A 16,907-nucleotide genomic window follows, 5' to 3' on the forward strand; every position below is an offset into this window, starting at 1 on the left:
ACTTCATGTAGCCTGCATCATGTTATCACTAGTGCAGTGTCCCACCTCCTGTAGCCTGCATCATGTTATCACTAGTGCAGTGTCCCACCTCCTGTAGCCTGCATCATGTTATCACTAGTGCAGTGTCCCACCTCCTGTAGCCTGCATCATGTTATCACTAGTGCAGTGTCCCACCTCCTATAGCCTGCATCAGGTTATCACTAGTGCAGTGTCCCACCTCCTGTAGTCTGCATCATGTTATCACTAGTGCAGTGTCCCACCTCCTGTAGCCTGCATCAGGTTATCACTAGTGCAGTGTCCCACTTCATGTAGCCTGCATCATGTTATCACTAGTGCAGTGTCCCACCTCCTGTAGCCTGCATCATGTTATCACTAGTGCAGTGTCCCACCTCCTGTAGCCTGCATCATGTTATCACTAGTGCAGTGTCCCACCTCCTGTAGCCTGCATCAGGTTATCACTAGTGCAGTGTCCCACCTCCTATAGCCTGCATCAGGTTATCACTAGTGCAGTGTCCCACCTCCTGTAGCCTGCATCATGTTATCACTAGTGCAGTGTCCCACCTCCTGTAGCCTGCATCAGGTTATCACTAGTGCAGTGTCCCACCTCCTATAGCCTGCATCATGTTATCACTAGTGCAGTGTCCCACCTCCTGTAGCCTGCATCATGTTATCACTAGTGCAGTGTCCCACCTCCTGTAGCCTGCATCATGTTATCACTAGTGCAGTGTCCCACCTCCTGTAGCCTGCATCATGTTATCACTAGTGCAGTGTCCCACCTCATGTAGCCTGCATCATGTTATCACTAGTGCAGTGTCCCACCTCCTGTAGCCTGCATCATGTTATCACTAGTGCAGTGTCCCACCTCCTGTAGCCTGCATCATGTTATCACTAGTGCAGTGTCCCACCTCCTGTAGCCTGCATCAGGTTATCACTAGTGCAGTGTCCCACCTCCTATAGCCTGCATCAGGTTATCACTAGTGCGGTGTCCCACCTCCTGTAGCCTGCATCATGTTATCACTAGTGCAGTGTCCCACCTCCTGTAGCCTGCATCAGGTTATCACTAGTGCAGTGTCCCACCTCCTATAGCCTGCATCATGTTATCACTAGTGCAGTGTCCCACCTCCTGTAGCCTGCATCAGGTTATCACTAGTGCAGTGTCCCACCTCCTGTAGCCTGCATCATGTTATCACTAGTGCAGTGTCCCACCTCCTGTAGCCTGCATCATGTTATCACTAGTGCAGTGTCCCACCTCCTGTAGCCTGCATCATGTTATCACTAGTGCAGTGTCCCACCTCCTGTAGCCTTGCATCATGTTATCACTAGTGCAGTGTCCCACCTCCTGTAGCCTGCATCAGGTTATCACTAGTGCAGTGTCCCACCTCCTGTAGCCTGCATCATGTTATCACTAGTGCAGTGTCCCACACATGGCCTCTGTTCCATCAACAGGTTCTAAATCACATAGTTGAATTGATTTATTTTACAGTAAAACACAACGACATACAAATGCGAATCTGCCCTGTTTTGAAACATCATGCAATTATCTCAGAAATGTCTCAATCCCCTTTTTCAGGCAATAGGTTTAATAATCTCATCATTGAATAATGATATGCAAATGTTATTAATTTAGCTTAAAAAAAATTGGGGGGGGGGGTTGCAAGCTGTCTGCAACCTTTCCATGCGTTTACTTTCTTCCATTTGTGTGGGAGAGATTGGGTGTGGGGCTGATAAGAATGTGCTGGCGTAAGGTGTAGAATTTCAGGGAACATTTTTCTCAGGTCACGTTGACTGCCCCCCCATAACTTGTCCCAATGCCTCGAGGCGCCCTGCGAGCGGATATAAAGAGGCATCAGAACGCGAGGGGTCTTCCATTCATTCTCACAACTCCTGACATTCAGGTGGATCTTGTCCTGCCGCGAAGTCGCCCGCCGCTAGAATATCCCAAATAGCCATCACCATTATCAGGTCGGACAATGCTGCGAGTCAGGTGTCTCAGAGGAGGTAGCAGGGGGGCCGAGGCCGCCCATCTGATCGGATCTATGGTTGGTATTTAGTTCCTGTTTTTTGTTTATTCAGAAATGTACAAAATCATAAAATGTGGCGAGTCTCAAGGAAAGCGCAGCTGCTGCAAACAGCTGTTGGCTGTCACTCAGAAAAGTGAACACATTTCATTTCAGTTTTTTACAATTATAATATTATTTAGTTATTAATTGAGTTTGTTCTGATTACTTTGAACATTATTTTTTTTAAATAAAATGAATAGGCTATTTTGTTACACCTTATTTCACAGCAAAATACTCAATTAAATGTAGGCCTACCAATCAAAAAGCAGGTTATTTTCTTTCATTAATTGATTTTGTTCGGACATAGGCGAGTTTTTGTTTCAAATAAAACGAATATAGCAGCATTTCTTGCGTTACTCAAGAATTTCGCATGCTGTTCTCCTGGAATTGTGAATTAAGTCAATTCCTTCTGCACGAAGTAGAAGGCAAAAATTGCTACAGAAATTAAAACATGTATTTATTGGAAGAGAACGTTTCTACTTTATTTGGAAATGTGTAAGAGAGAGACGTGTGTCCGGCAGCAAATTTTTGCGCGTGATTGACAGTGGACAGCTGTTGCGGGCCCTTCCTGAACCCACTGACACGGAGAGCTGCGCATGCCCTCACTGGCCCCTTGAAATCATACCTCCAACCGAGATAAGTCTGTTTATCAAGCGCACCTTGACTCAAAACCAATAGTCCATATCTAACAGCTCCGTTACGCTTTAACACCTTATATTGACCAATGCTTTTCCTATTGGCCTTGTAATGCATCGGTCTTTGTGTAATGTCGAATGTGTATGATAAGGCTTACTGCAAGAGATTAAGCTAACAGGTTAGTCCTTGGTCGACTTATCTTTAAACCATAGTTATCATGGTCAGGACTTGAAGAATCACCTCAGTTCAACTACTGATTGGAAAAATATATCAAACAAATCCACATTTGTTGGAAGGTTAACATCTTAATCAATTTGATTATAATATAATGTTATATGGTAAACCTGTGAATGGCCCTGTAATCATGTTTTGCGTTGCGGAGCCAGCAGTGTGACCCAGTGGCATACCGCAGTTTCGCGCCCCTCAAGGTCTGAGCGAAACATGATTAAGGATTTTTTTGGGGGGGAGAAAACAACTAACTTCCTACAATGCGGCACATTCTGCTGTGGGGCAAAGATAAACATTTGCAGTTTTATAGCTAATATGATGCTATTGTACACATTTTGCCATGAGTCTGAGAGAAAATGTTTCAGTTTTACAGCTAATTTCCTGTCATTCTAAACATTACATGTAATGTGTGACCACACGGTGACATGCCAGCAGATGATACTGACGCAGCTGTTCATCTTCCCGCAGCTCGGCCGCGCCATGACAGGCTGGGTGCAGGGCGCGTTCCAGAGCTACTCGAGTTCCGCTGCTGCCGCGCAGCCGCAACGCGCCCTGGAGGAGGACGCCGTCACTGAGCCTGAGCGACAGGAGTGTCCTGTCTGCGCCTACAACGAATGGGACCCGCTCGAAGAGGTGATCGTAGGCCGCGCCGAGAACGCGCGCGTCCCTCCTTTCACAGTAGAGGTCAAGGTGAGGTCATCAAGTCAGGACTCACAATTATGTAGAACAAATCTACACTATGTTTAAACTGAGATGCAATGAACCATAAATATAAAAATATATTATTATTGCATTGAGCCTATTGCAAATAGCAACAGCTTCCTTGCCAAATACATTCAAATCTTTAATGGGACTCACCTGCTCAAATAGCATATAAATCATTCAAATAAATGAATGAATGAAGAACCCATATTGATGTATTTTTTTCAACAGGCTAACACATATGAGAAGCATTGGCCCTTCTACCAGAAGTATGGGGGCCAAAGCTTTCCTGAGGACCACTTGAAGAAAGCCGTTGCTGAGATTGAAGAAATGTGCAATATTCTCCGCATGGAGGGAGTTACAGTCCAGAGACCTGAACCCATGGACTGGTCCTTTGAGTACAACACTCCAGACTTCACCTCTACTGGTAGGCAGAGGGGAGCGCTACGGGATTGGTTGGTTCATTGATTGGTTGAATTATTGATTGTTTGATAGAATATTCACCACCTGAGCATTGAGTAAAAAAACAACCTGTGTGTCTCTAACATGTCTCCTCTCCTCTCCTCCACCCAGGCTTGTATGCTGCCATGCCCAGAGACATCCTCATGGTGGTGGGGAATGAGATTATCGAGGCTCCCATGGCCTGGAGGTCCCGCTTCTTTGAGTACCGGGCCTACAGACCCCTCATCAAGGAGTACTTCAGAAAGGGTGCCAAGTGGACCACCCCCCCAAAACCCACCATGTCTGATGAGCTGTACGATCAGGTAGGTGATACATGACCCCCGAGAGGTGCTCTACTCACTTCAGATGGCATCCTGACCCCGATAGGTGCTCTACTCACTTTAGATGTCATCCTGACCCCCGATAGGTGCTCTACTCACTTTAGATGGCATCCTGACCCCCGATAGGTGCTCTACTCACTTTAGATGGCATCCTGACCCCCGATAGGTGCTCTACTCACTTTAGATGGCATCCTGACCCCCGAGAGGTGCTCTACTCACTTTAGATGGCATCCTGACCCCCGATAGGTGCTCTACTCACTTTAGATGGCATCCTGACCCCCGATAGGTGCTCTACTCACTTTAGATGGCATCCTGACCCCCGAGAGGAGCTCTACTCACTTTAGATGGCATCCTGACCCCCGATAGGTGCTCTACTCACTTTAGATGTCATCCTGACCCCCGATAGGTGCTCTACTCACTTTAGATGTCATCCTGACCCCCGAGAGATGCTCTACTCACTTCAGAGTCTCTGTTCCTGCAGGGATCACATACTAAACATGCATTCACTGTTATGTAAAACCGCTTTGAATAAAAGTGTCTACTATACGTGGCATAGATGTTCTTTGGCCGTATCTCATATAGCATGCTATAAGTGACATATTACCCATGAGATTAGGCCCAAACACATGGTGTTTGTATTACTCATGAGATTAGGCCCAAACACATGGTGTTTGTATTACCCATGAGATTAGGCCCAAACACATGGTGTTTGTATTACTCATGAGATTAGGCCCAAGAACAGGGTGTGTATTTTACTCATGAGATTAGGCCCAAACACATGGTGTTTGTATTACTCATGAGATTAGGCCCAAGAACAGGGTGTGTATTTTACTCATGAGATTAGGCCCAAACACATGGTGTTTGTATTACTCATGAGATTAGGCCCAAGAACAGGGTGTGTATTTTACTCATGTGGCCATTTAAAGATACACAGTTCATACATGATAACGTAATGGCTGTAGATAATCAACCCCCCTGCGCCAACCTGTCAGTTTCTCTGACCTCTCCTTAAACTGAGACTCATAACTTAATGGCTGTAGATAATCAACCCCCTGCGCCAACCTGTCAGTTTCTCTGACCTCTCCTTAAACTGAGACTCATAACTTAATGGCTGTAGATAATCAACCTCCCCTGCGCCAACCTGTCAGTTTCTCTGACCTCTCCTTAAACTGAGACTCATAACTTAATGGCTGAAGATAATCAACCCCCCTGCTCCAAACTGTCAGTTTCTCTGACCTCTCCTTAAACTGAGACTCATAACTTAATGGCTGAAGATAATCAACCCCCAGCTCCAACCTGTCAGTTTCTCTGACCTCTCTTTAAACTGAGACTCATAACTTAATGGCTGTAGATAATCAACCCCCCTGCGCCAACCTGTCAGTTTCTCTGACCTCTCTTTAAACTGAGATTCAGCGACGTGACATTGCCACAAGCAGCAGGGTTGACCAAAGATATTTAATATGAGTGTGATGCAAGAAGATGCACTCTCACAGAGTATCTGTACGGGCACACATCACTCTGCTGCGACGGCTGCAGGCTGCCAAAAACGGTGGAGAAGTTTAGCCTCGTGCTTCAACTCTCTGTTGCAGAAATCGTTCCGATACTGATGTTTACTTTGTTTATCACTGAGTCTATGTTCAAACCAGTCAGTCTCTGACCTCTGTCTGACCCCCCCCCTCCCCACTCCAGGACTAACCTGTCTCTCTCTCTCTGCCCTGTCTGTCTCTCTAATCTGTCTCTCACTCTGTCCCCTCCAGGACTAACCTGTCTCTCTCCTCTGCCCTGTCTGTCTCTCTAATCTGTCTCTCACTCTGTCCCCACTCTAGAACTAACCTGTCTCTCTCTCTCTGCCCTGTCTGTCTCTCTAACCTGTCTCTCTCTCTGCCCTGTCTGTCTCTCTAATCTGTCTCTCACTCTGTCCCCTCCAGGACTAACCTGTCTCTCTCCTCTGCCCTGTCTGTCTCTCTAATCTGTCTCTCACTCTGTCCCCACTCTAGAACTAACCTGTCTCTCTCTCTCTGCCCTGTCTGTCTCTCTAACCTGTCTCTCTCTCTCTGCCCTGTCTGTCTCTCTAATCTGTCTCTCACTCTGTCCCCTCCAGGACTAACCTGTCTCTCTCCTCTGCCCTGTCTGTCTCTCTAATCTGTCTCTCACTCTGTCCCCACTCTAGAACTAACCTGTCTCTCTCTCTCTGCCCTGTCTGTCTCTCTAACCTGTCTCTCTCTCTCTGTCCCCCCTCCAGGACTAACCTGTCTGTTGCTCTAACCTGTCTCTCTCCTCTGCCCTGTCTGTCTCTCTAATCTGTCTCTCACTCTGTCCCCTCCAGGACTAACCTGTCTCTCTCCTCTGCCCTGTCTGTCTCTCTAATCTGTCTCTCACTCTGTCCCCACTCTAGAACTAACCTGTCTCTCTCTCTCTCTGCCCTGTCTGTCTCTCTAACCTGTCTCTCTCTCTCTGTCCCCCCTCCAGGACTAACCTGTCTGTTGCTCTAATCTGTCTCTCTCTCTGCCCCTCCAGGACTAACCTGTCTCTCTCCTCTGCCCTGTCTGTCTCTCTAATCTGTCTCTCACTCTGTCCCCTCCAGGACTAACCTGTCTCTCTCTCTCTGCCCTGTCTGTTGCTCTAATCTGTCTCTCTTTCTGCCTCCTCCAGGGCTAACCTGTCTATCTCTCTAATCTGTCTGTCTCTCTAATCTGTCTCTCACTCTGTCCCCTCCAGGACTAACCTGTCTCTCTCTCTCTGCCCTGTCTGTCTCTCTAATCTGTCTCTCACTCTGTCCCCTCGAGGACTAACCTGTCTCTCTCCTCTGCCCTGTCTGTCTCTCTAATCTGTCTCTCACTCTGTCCCCACTCTAGAACTAACCTGTCTCTCTCTCTCTCTGCCCTGTCTGTCTCTCTAACCTGTCTCTCTCTCTCTCTGTCCCCCCTCCAGGACTAACCTGTCTGTTGCTCTAATCTGTCTCTCTCTGCCCTGTCGGTCTCTCTAATCTGTCTGTCTCTCTGCCCCTCCAGGACTAACCTGTCTCTCTCTCTGCCCTGTCTGTTGCTCTAATCTGTCTCTCTTTCTGCCTCCTCCAGGGCTAACCTGTCTATCTCTCTAATCTGTCTGTCTCTCTGCACCCTCTAGGACTAACCTGTCTGTCTCTCTAATCTGTCTCTCTCTCTGACCCCCTCCAGGATTAACATGTCTCTCTCTCTAATCTGTCTCTCTCTCTGCCCTGTCTGTCTCGCTAATCTGTCTCTTTCTCTGCCCCCCCTCCAGGACTAACCTGTCTGTCCCTCTAATCTGTCTCTCTCTTTGCCTCCTCCATGACTAACCTGTCTGTCTCTCTAATCTGTCTCCTCTCTCTCTGCCCCCTCCAGGACTAACCTGTCTGTCTCTCTAATCTGTCTCTCTAATCTGTCTCTCTTTCTGCCCCCCTCCAGGACTAACCTGTCTATCTCCCTAATCTGTCTCTCTCTCTCTCTGCCCCTCCAGCACTAACCTGTCTGTCTCTCTAATCTGTCTCTCTCTGCCCCCTCCAGGACTAACCAGTCTGTCTCTCTAATCTGTCTCTCTCTTTGCCCCCTCCAGCACTAACCTGTCTGTCTCTCTCTGCCCCCTCAAGGACTAACATGCCTGTCTCGCTAATCTGTCTCTCTCTTTGCCCCCTCCAGCACTAACCTGTCTGTCTCTCTATGCCCCCTCAAGGACTAACCTGTCTGTCCCTCTAATCTGTCTCTCTCTCTGCCTCCTCCAGGACTAACCTGTCTGTGTCTCTCTCTAATCTGTCTCTCTCTCTGCCCCCTCCTGGACTAACCTGTCTGTCTCTCTCTCTAATCTGTCTCTCTCTCTCTGCCCCCTCCTGGGCTAACCTGTCTCTCTCTCTGCCCCCTCCAGGACTAATCTGTCGCTCTCTCTAATCTGTCTCGCTCTCTGCCCCCTCCAGGACTAATCTGTCTCTCTCTCTAATCTGTCTCTCTCTCTGCCCCCTCCAGGACTAACCTGTCTGTCTCTCTCTCTAATCTGTCTCTCTCTCTGCCCCCTCCTGGACTAACCTGTCTCTCTCTCTGCCCCCTCCAGGACTAATCTGTCTCTCTCTCTAATCTGTCTCTCTCTCTGCCCCCCTCCAGGACTAACATGTCTGTCTCTCTAATCTGTCTCTCTCTTTGCCCCCTCCAGGACTAACCTGTCTGTCTCTCTAATCTGTCTCTCTCTCTGCCCCCTCCTGGACTAACCTGTCTGTTTCTCTAATCTGTCTTTCTCTGCCCCCTCCAGCACTAACCTGTCTGTCTCTCTAATCTGTCTCTCTGCCCTGTCTGTCTCTCTGCCCCCTCCAGGACTAACCTGCCTGTCTCTCTAATCTGTCTCTCTCTCTGCCCCCTCCAGGACTAACCTGTCGGTCTCTCTAACCTGTCTCTCTCTCTGCCCTGTCTGTCTCTCTAATCTGTCTCTCTAATCTGTCTCTCTCTCTACCCCCTCCAGGACTAACCTGTCTGTCTCTCTGCCCTGTCTGTCTCTCTGCCCCATCCAGGACTAACCTGTTGGTCTCTAATCTGTCTCTATAATCTGTCTCTCTAACCTGTCTCTCTCTCTGTCCCCTCCAGGACTAACCTAATCTGTCTCTCTAATCTGTCTCTCTCTCTGCCCCCCTCCAGGACTACCCTATGCGCACGGTGGAGGACAGACACAAGCTGGCTGCCCAGGGAAAGTTTGTCACCACCGAACACGAGCCGTGCTTCGACGCCGCTGACTTCATCAGAGCTGGCAGGGATCTGTTCGTCCAGAGGAGTCAGGTATGGAGACCCCAATGCCACATATCTTTTATAGAGTCACACTGTGTTCACTCCTTCATCTAAAACAAAGTATGTGGACAGCCCTTCAAATGAGTGGATTTCAGCCACACCCGTTGCTGACAGGTGTATAAAATCGAGCACACAGACATGCAATCTCCATAGACAAACATTGGCAGTAGTATGGCCTTACTGAAGAGGTCAGTGACTTTCTACGTGGCACCGTCATAGGATGCCACCTTTCCAACAAGTCCGTTCGTAAAATTTCTGCCCCGCTAGAGCTGCCCCGAACAACTGTGAGTGCTGTTATTGTGAAGTGGAAACATCTAGGAGCAACAACGGCTCAGCCGCAAAGTGGTAGGCCACACAAGCTCACAGAACGTGACTACCGACTGCTGAAGTGCGTAGTGTTTAAAAATCATCTGTCCTCGGTTGCAACACTCACTACCAAGTTCCAAACTGCCTCTGGAAGCAACGTCAGCACAAGAACTGTTCGTCAGGAGCTTCATGAAATGTGTTTCCATGGCCGAGCAGCCGCACACAAGCCTAAGATCACAGTGGGTAAGGCCAAGCGTCGGCTGGAGTGGTGTAAAGCTCGCCGCCATTGGACTGTGGAGTAGTGGAAACACGTTCTCTGGAGTTATGACTCACGCTTCACCATCTGGCAGTCCGACGGACAAATCTGGGTTTGGAGGATGCTAGGAGAATACTACCTGCCCGAATGCATAGTGCCAACTGTAAAGTTTGGTGGAGGAATAATGGTCTGGAGCTGTATTTCATGGTTCGACTCCCTTAGTTCCTGTGAAGGTAAATCTTAACGCTCCAGCATACAATGACATTCTAAACGATTCTGTGCTTCCAACTTTGTGGCAACAGTTTGGGGAAGGCCCTTTCCTCTTTCAGCATGACAATATCTCCGTGCACAAAGCGAGGCCCATACAGAAATGGTTTGTTGAGATTGGTGTGGAAGAACTTGACTGGCCTGCACAGAGCCCTGACCTCAACCCCATTGAACACCTTTGGGATTGGAACACTGACTGCGAGCCAGGCCTAATTGCCCAACATCAGTGCCCGACCTCACTAATGCTCTTGTGGCTGAATGAAAGCAAGTCCCCTGCAGCAATGTTCCAACAACAAGTAAGAAGCCTTCCCAGAACAGTGGAGGCTGTTATAGCAGCAATGTTCCAACATCTAGTGGGAAGCCTTCCCAGAAGAGTGGAGGTTGTTATAGCAGCAATGTTACAACATCTAGTGGAAAGCCTTCCCAGAAGAGTGGAGGCTGTTATAGCAGCAATGTTCCAACATCTAGTGGAAAGCCTTCCCAGAAGAGTGGAGGCTGTTATAGCAGCAATGTTCCAACATCTAGTGGAAAGCCTTCCCAGAAGAGTGAAGGCTGTTATAGCAGCAATGTTCCAACATCTAGTGGAAAGCCTTCCCAGAAGAGTGGAGGCAGTTATAGCAGTAAAGGAGGGACCAACTCCATTTTAATGCCCATGAATTTGGAATGAGATGTTGGACGACCAGGTGTCTTTGGCCGTAACAGCGTAGCTACAGTTCACCTAATAAAGAGACAAAATAGTAATAGGGATGCAGAACCCCAACAGAAGGCCTCCACTGCCTGGCTGCAATTACATCCCCAGTCTGGAGCAAAGAAGCCGACAGAACAGACAACTGGTGTACAGACGGGTCACGGGGTCACGGGGTCACGGAACACATTGAGTCCCTTTGAGGCTTTTTTATAGTTTGTCAATGACCGAGTTCAGAGCCACTAATTAACACAATTAGATACAGGCCTAGAGGCCTACATAGGGGTCAGCTCTGTAGGACCACAGTGTTAACTAGTGAAGGGTGCTCTGTAGGACCACAGTGTTAACTAGTGAAGGTAATGAATTTGGTGCTCTGTAGGACCACAGTGTTAACTAGTGAAGGTAATGAATTGGGTGCTCTGTAGGACCACAGTGTTAACTAGTGAAGGTAATGAATTGGGTGCTCTGTAGGACCACAGTGTTAACTAGTGAAGGTAATGAATTGGGTGCTCTGTAGGACCACAGTGTTAACTAGTGAAGGTAATGAATTGGGTGCTCTGTAGGACCACAGTGTTAACTAGTGAAGGTAATGAATTGGGTGCTCTGTAGGACCACAGTGTTAACTAGTGAAGGTAATGAATTGGGTGCTCTGTAGGACCACAGTGTTAACTAGTGAAGGTAATGAATTGGGTGCTCTGTAGGACCACAGTGTTAACTAGTGAAGGTAATGAATTGGGTGCTCTGTAGGACCACAGTGTTAACTAGTGAAGGTAATGAATTGGGTGCTCTGTAGGACCACAGTGTTAACTAGTGAAGGTAATGAATTGGGTGCTCTGTAGGACCACAGTGTTAACTAGTGAAGGTAATGAATTGGGTGCTCTGTAGGACCACAGTGTTAACTAGTGAAGGTAATGAATTTAACTAGGGTGCTCTGTAGGACCACAGTGTTAACTAGTGAAGGTAATGAATTGTAATAACTAGTGATATATATGCTCTGTAGGACCACAGTGTTAACTAGTGAAGGTAATTCTATTGGGTGGTCTGTAGGACCACAGTGTTAACAAGCGAATGCTCTACCAACTGAGCTACAGAAGGAGTGAAGGTAATGAATTGGGTGCTCTGTAGGACCACAGTGTTAACTAGTGAAGGTAATGAATTGGGTGCTCTGTAGGACCACAGTGTTAACTAGTGAAGGTAATGAATTGGGTGCTCTGTAGGACCACAGTGTTAACTAGTGAAGGTAATGAATTGGGTGCTCTGTAGGACCACAGTGTTAACTAGTGAAGGTAATGAATTGGGTAATGCAACACTTTTACCTGGTGGTATTCACCAGGAAATTATATGATATCAATAGGTACTCTGGAACTGTTAACTAGTGAAGGTAATGAATTGGGTGCTCTGTAAATACCTGGTACCAAATGGTGTATAATTATTATTACTAGATATTACAAAGAAATGATTAGGTGTCATTTAAACACGTCATTCCTAAATGAATTATGCGTAAACAATTTATTGTGCATTTGATTCCAGTCATTGTTAACTAGTTCCAGGTTACAAACTACTGGGGACCACATTCCTAGTCATTATTTCTCTATTGGGTGCTCTGTAGGACTACAGTGTTAACCAGTGATAATGAATTTGCTCTGTTTCCAGTTACAAACTAATGGGGATTGATTCCAGTCATTATTTCTCTATTTCCAGGTAAAACTGAATTGGGATTGATTCCAGTCATTATTTACTGGTATTTCACCAGGTTACAAACTATCAATGGGTATTGATTCCAGTCAAGAATTTCTCTATTTCCAGGTTAAAACTACATGGGGAAATGATTCCATAATTATTTCTCTATATTACAAAGAAATGATTAGGTGTTCCAGTCATTTAAAACACGTCATTCTCTAAATGAATTGATTCCAGTCATGGTTACAAACTACATGGGGATTTGATTCCAGTCATTATTTCTCTATTTCCAGGTTACAAACTACATGGGGATTGATTCCAGTCATTATTTCTCTATTTCCAGGTTACAAACTACATGGGGATTGATTCCAGTCATTATTTCTCTATTTTCAGGTTACAAACTACATGGGGATTGATTCCAGTCATTATTTCTCTATTTTCAGGTTACAAACTACATGGGGATTGAGTGGATGCGCCGTCATCTTGCCCCGGACTACAAGGTCCACATCATCTCATTCAAGGACCCAAACCCCATGCACATTGACGCCACCTTCAACATCATCGGGCCGGGACTGGTGCTGTCCAACCCTGACCGTCCCTGTCGTCAGGTCAGTCTGATGGAGGGAGAGAGAGAGAGAGAGGGGGGGGGGTAGAGAGAGAGAGAGATAGAGAGAGAGAGAGAGAGGAGAAGAGAGGGGAGAGAGAGAGAGATCTTGGGACTAGAGAGAGAGAGAGGTAGGGGGTAGAGGAGAGAGAGAGAGAGGGGGGGGGTAGAGAGACCTTCAGAGAGAGAGGGGGGACTGAGAGAGAGAGAGAGAGAGGTCAGAGAGAGAGAGAGAGAGAGAGAGAGAGAGAGAGAGAGAGAGAGAGAGAGAGAGAGAGAGAGAGAGAGAGGGGGGGAGAGAGAGAGAGAGGGGGGGAGAGAGAGAGAGAGAGAGAGAGGGAGAGGGGAGAGGAGAGAGAGAGAGAGAGAGAGAGAGAGAGAGAGAGAGAGAGAGAGAGAGAGAGAGAGAGAGAGAGAGAGAGAGAGAGAGAGAGAGAGAGAGAAACAAGAGATTACCCTCCTGGCCAGTTTGCCCTTTCCACCTGTAAATACATTCCTGCAGTGCCCTCTAGTGGAGCGGTGCTGTAACTGATAAAACTCGACATGGGAACAGACCTCACTGTCTGACCTACAGCATCTCTGATTTCTCTCCTTCAGGTGGAGATGTTTGAGAAGGCCGGCTGGACCGTGGTGAAGCCTCCAACTCCTCTGATTCCTGATGGTATGTTGTTGTTGTTGTTGTTTAGGAATTCAATCAACAAAAGACAACCCAATTTCTAGCACTTCCTTATTTGTTGATAGAAAACTCATACTCAACACTGTCGGTGTGGTCTTTTCATAGTGTGACGATATCTACGAGTGTCTGGTTAGTAAATCTACCTGTTCTCCCATCAGACCACCCTCTGTGGATGTCCTCTAAGTGGCTGTCCATGAATGTCTTGATGCTGGACCCCAAACGGGTCATGTGTGATGCTAACGAGCACACCATCCACAAGATGTTTGAGAACCTTGGTGAGTAGAAGATGACCTTCGTGTATGACCTATGACCTATGACCTATGACCTATGACCTATTCATTAGAATCCCTGTTTTATTCAACCATTTAGTTCTTGCCCTTTTATCTTTATTTAGTGATTGATAGTTTTTATTTGTTTGTCTAAGTTAGTTCAGATAAAGTTACAAGACAGACCTTTTGACAACTGCCATTCCTCTGGTTTCTCTCTCTCTCTCTCTCTCTCTCTCTCTCTCTCCCTCTCTCTCTCTCCCTCCCTCTCTCTCTCTCTCTCTCTCTCTCTCTCTCTCTCTCTGTCTCTCTCTCTCTCTCTCTCTCTCTCTCTCTCTCTCTCTCTCTCTCTCTCTCTCTCTCTCTCTCTCTCTCTCTCTCTCTCTCTCTCTCTCTCTCTCTCTCTCTCTCTCTCTCTCTCTCTCTCTCTGTCTCTCTCTCTCTCTCTCTCTCTCTCTCTCTCTCTCTCTCTCTCTCTCTCTCTCTCTCTCTCTCTCTCTCTCTCTCTCTCTCTCTCTCTCTCTCTCTCTCTCTCTCTCTCTCTCTCTCTCTCTCTCTCTCTCTCTCTCTCTCTCTCTCTCTCTCTCTCTCTCTCTCTCTCTCTCTCTCTCTCTCTCTCTCTCTCTCTCTCTCTCTCTCTCTCTCTCTCTCTCTCTCTCTCTCTCTCTCTCTCTCTCTCTCTCTCTCTCTCTCTCTCTCTCTCCTCCAGGTATCAAGACCATCAAGGTGAACATCCGCCACGCCAACTCCCTGGGAGGAGGCTTCCACTGCTGGACTACCGACGTGCGTCGCCGTGGTTCCCTGGAGTCCTACTTCCACTAGCCGTGCCAGAAACAGACAGTTTTTATTGAGCTTAAGTAAGGTTAAAGTCCCCAAACAACAATCTGCAGTTGATTTTTCAATCTCAAAAAATGAAAACCACGTGTTGATTTAAAGTAAACAGTTATGTGCATGACAGTGCCTTTTGCAAAAACGCTTGGTAATGAGTTAATTTTAACGCTCAACAACAACAAAAGTTTGTTTTTTTTTAAACTTGATTTTTAGATGAGAAGAAAAAAGATAAGTAACTGAATATTTTCAATAAATACTGTATTTCTGGCTAGGCTATTGTGAAGCAACGTCGTACCATCTGAACGACTCTGAGTCACATCAAACAAACGAGACGTTTGGTAAAGAGGACAGGGTGTAGGCTACTTTATGGGTATGATAACGATGACATCACACTTGGTTCTGCGTCTGAAATGGCACCCTATTCCCTATGTAGTGCACTTCTTTTGACCAGAGCCCTGAGTGGATGTTCGTTATACTACTTCCTTTTGAGAACTCAGAAAAAAAACAGATCAACATTTATATCGATTATAAATTGATGCCATATGATTATTTTTTTTTATAATATTTTTTTTTCTATCTAAAAGAACGTGTCAAACCTGTTTTATAGAACATCATTATTATTAAACAATATGGGATTTCTTACCTCAGGTATTTTTATTTTGTAAAAAAAAAATGAGAAAAGAATGAATCAATTGAGACAAATGTATACTATATTATACTATATATATATATATGTGTATTTTATTTGGGCTCATACATTTTTCATTGTTTCCCAGAAATTAGCATTTTATATATTTTCTTAAAAGGAGAATGAGGTCCATATCAGATATTGTGTTACCTTGCAGACCTGGGTCAAATATCAAATACTTTTCAAATACTTTCAAATACTGCACTTAATTTAGTTTGGACCAGTAGAACATAACCCATGTAATATGGTCCCAGAAGTACAAACTCAAATACTTTCAAGTACATGTATTTTTTTCAAGTATTTTACACTATGTATTTGTCCCAGTCTGATACCTTATGCCTTATGCCTCTGCTGTCTTCTGCAATAGCAACAGAGCCAGATCTAGTTGTTTTCATTACACTGCTAAGCTGCTTCTATGTTTGCATGGTCAAATGACCAATAGGGTTCAGGAGGTCACTGGATGTGTCCCAAATGGCACCCTAATCCCTGTATAGTGCATAAAGTAGTGTATTATATATGCACTAGGGTACCATTCGGGACACACAGTGTGTTTACGTCATTACAACCCTAGTTTACGTTCGTAGTAGTTTTTTTTTCCTTGATGCACATGTAATGTACTCTTGAAGTGTTTTGGATCTTGAATTGATATTCGATTGTTCCAAAGCATTGAAGATGGCTCAAGGATGCAATATAAATGATTTAAAAAATAAATAAATAAAACATTTTGGGAGAAATATTTCATTATTATTACATTTGAATAATTATTGTTATGTCTGTCTGTCTGTCTGTCTGTCTGTCTGTCTGTCTGTCTGTCTGTCTGTCTGTCTGTCTGTCTGTCTGTCTGTCTGTCTGTCTGTCTGTCTGTCTGTCTGTCTGTCTGTCTGTCTGTCTGTCTGTCTGTCTGTCTGTCTGTCTGTCTGTCTGTCTGTCTGTCTGTCTGTCTGTCTGTCTGTCTGTCTGTCTGTCTGTCAACCCAACCACTGACTCAATACATTTTCATATCAAATAACTCAATGAGCTTATTCACATTGAATAAAACTATCTGTCTCAGCTGACTAAGTACCATAGTGGTTTAAGCAACCTTGTTTCACAACCCAGTTCCTGTAATGTTATTGACTATACGTTTGTTACAACAACACTCTGTGTTGTTGTAACAATGTGCTGGGTTCGTTGTCGGAGTCAGGGGCAGGACACAGGTTTGAGGAAAAACACTAAAGTCTTTACTCAAAATATTAATACAAAAACCGGAACAAGGAAACATCACGGAACATCACGGAACAAGGAAACATCACGTAATGAGAAAACCCTCCAACACACACAGTTACACAAAACAATCACGGACCAAACAGAAAGGTAGACGAGAGGTTAAACAAGGAACATAATAAGGGTAGTAATCAGTGTAGTCAAGACAAAACAGAAAGGAAAAAGGAAACATGGATCGGTGATGTTCTGTTAT

At 45.8% G+C, this 16,907-nt stretch overlaps 1 protein-coding gene across 1 annotated transcript; it reads left to right on the forward strand.

The window, feature by feature from the left end:
- Positions 1-1,851: 1,851 nt before the first annotated feature.
- gatm (glycine amidinotransferase (L-arginine:glycine amidinotransferase)) lies at positions 1,852-16,175 on the forward strand. Its single transcript, XM_046348929.1, has 9 exons — positions 1,852-2,039; positions 3,393-3,614; positions 3,858-4,053; positions 4,200-4,390; positions 9,046-9,183; positions 12,830-12,994; positions 13,588-13,651; positions 13,825-13,941; positions 14,642-16,175. Exons 1-9 carry the CDS (start codon positions 1,971-1,973, stop codon positions 14,752-14,754), a joined length of 1,275 nt encoding a protein of 424 aa, XP_046204885.1. The 5' UTR covers positions 1,852-1,970; the 3' UTR covers positions 14,755-16,175.
- The last annotated feature ends 732 nt before the right edge of the window (positions 16,176-16,907 follow it).

The sequence above is a fragment of the Oncorhynchus gorbuscha genome, linkage group LG05, assembly GCF_021184085.1.
Source record: "Oncorhynchus gorbuscha isolate QuinsamMale2020 ecotype Even-year linkage group LG05, OgorEven_v1.0, whole genome shotgun sequence".
In the NCBI taxonomy this organism is placed as follows: domain Eukaryota; kingdom Metazoa; phylum Chordata; class Actinopteri; order Salmoniformes; family Salmonidae; genus Oncorhynchus; species Oncorhynchus gorbuscha.

Bases quoted from the DNA above. Each gene is read 5' to 3' on its own strand.
- gatm (XM_046348929.1), top strand. From the start codon at position 1,971: ATGCTGCGAGTCAGGTGTCTCAGAGGAGGTAGCAGGGGGGCCGAGGCC. The intron at 2,040-3,392 runs GTTGGTATTTAG...ATCTTCCCGCAG, and splicing joins CCCATCTGATCGGATCTATG to CTCGGCCGCGCCATGACAGG. The intron at 3,615-3,857 runs GTGAGGTCATCA...TTTTTTCAACAG, and splicing joins CTTTCACAGTAGAGGTCAAG to GCTAACACATATGAGAAGCA.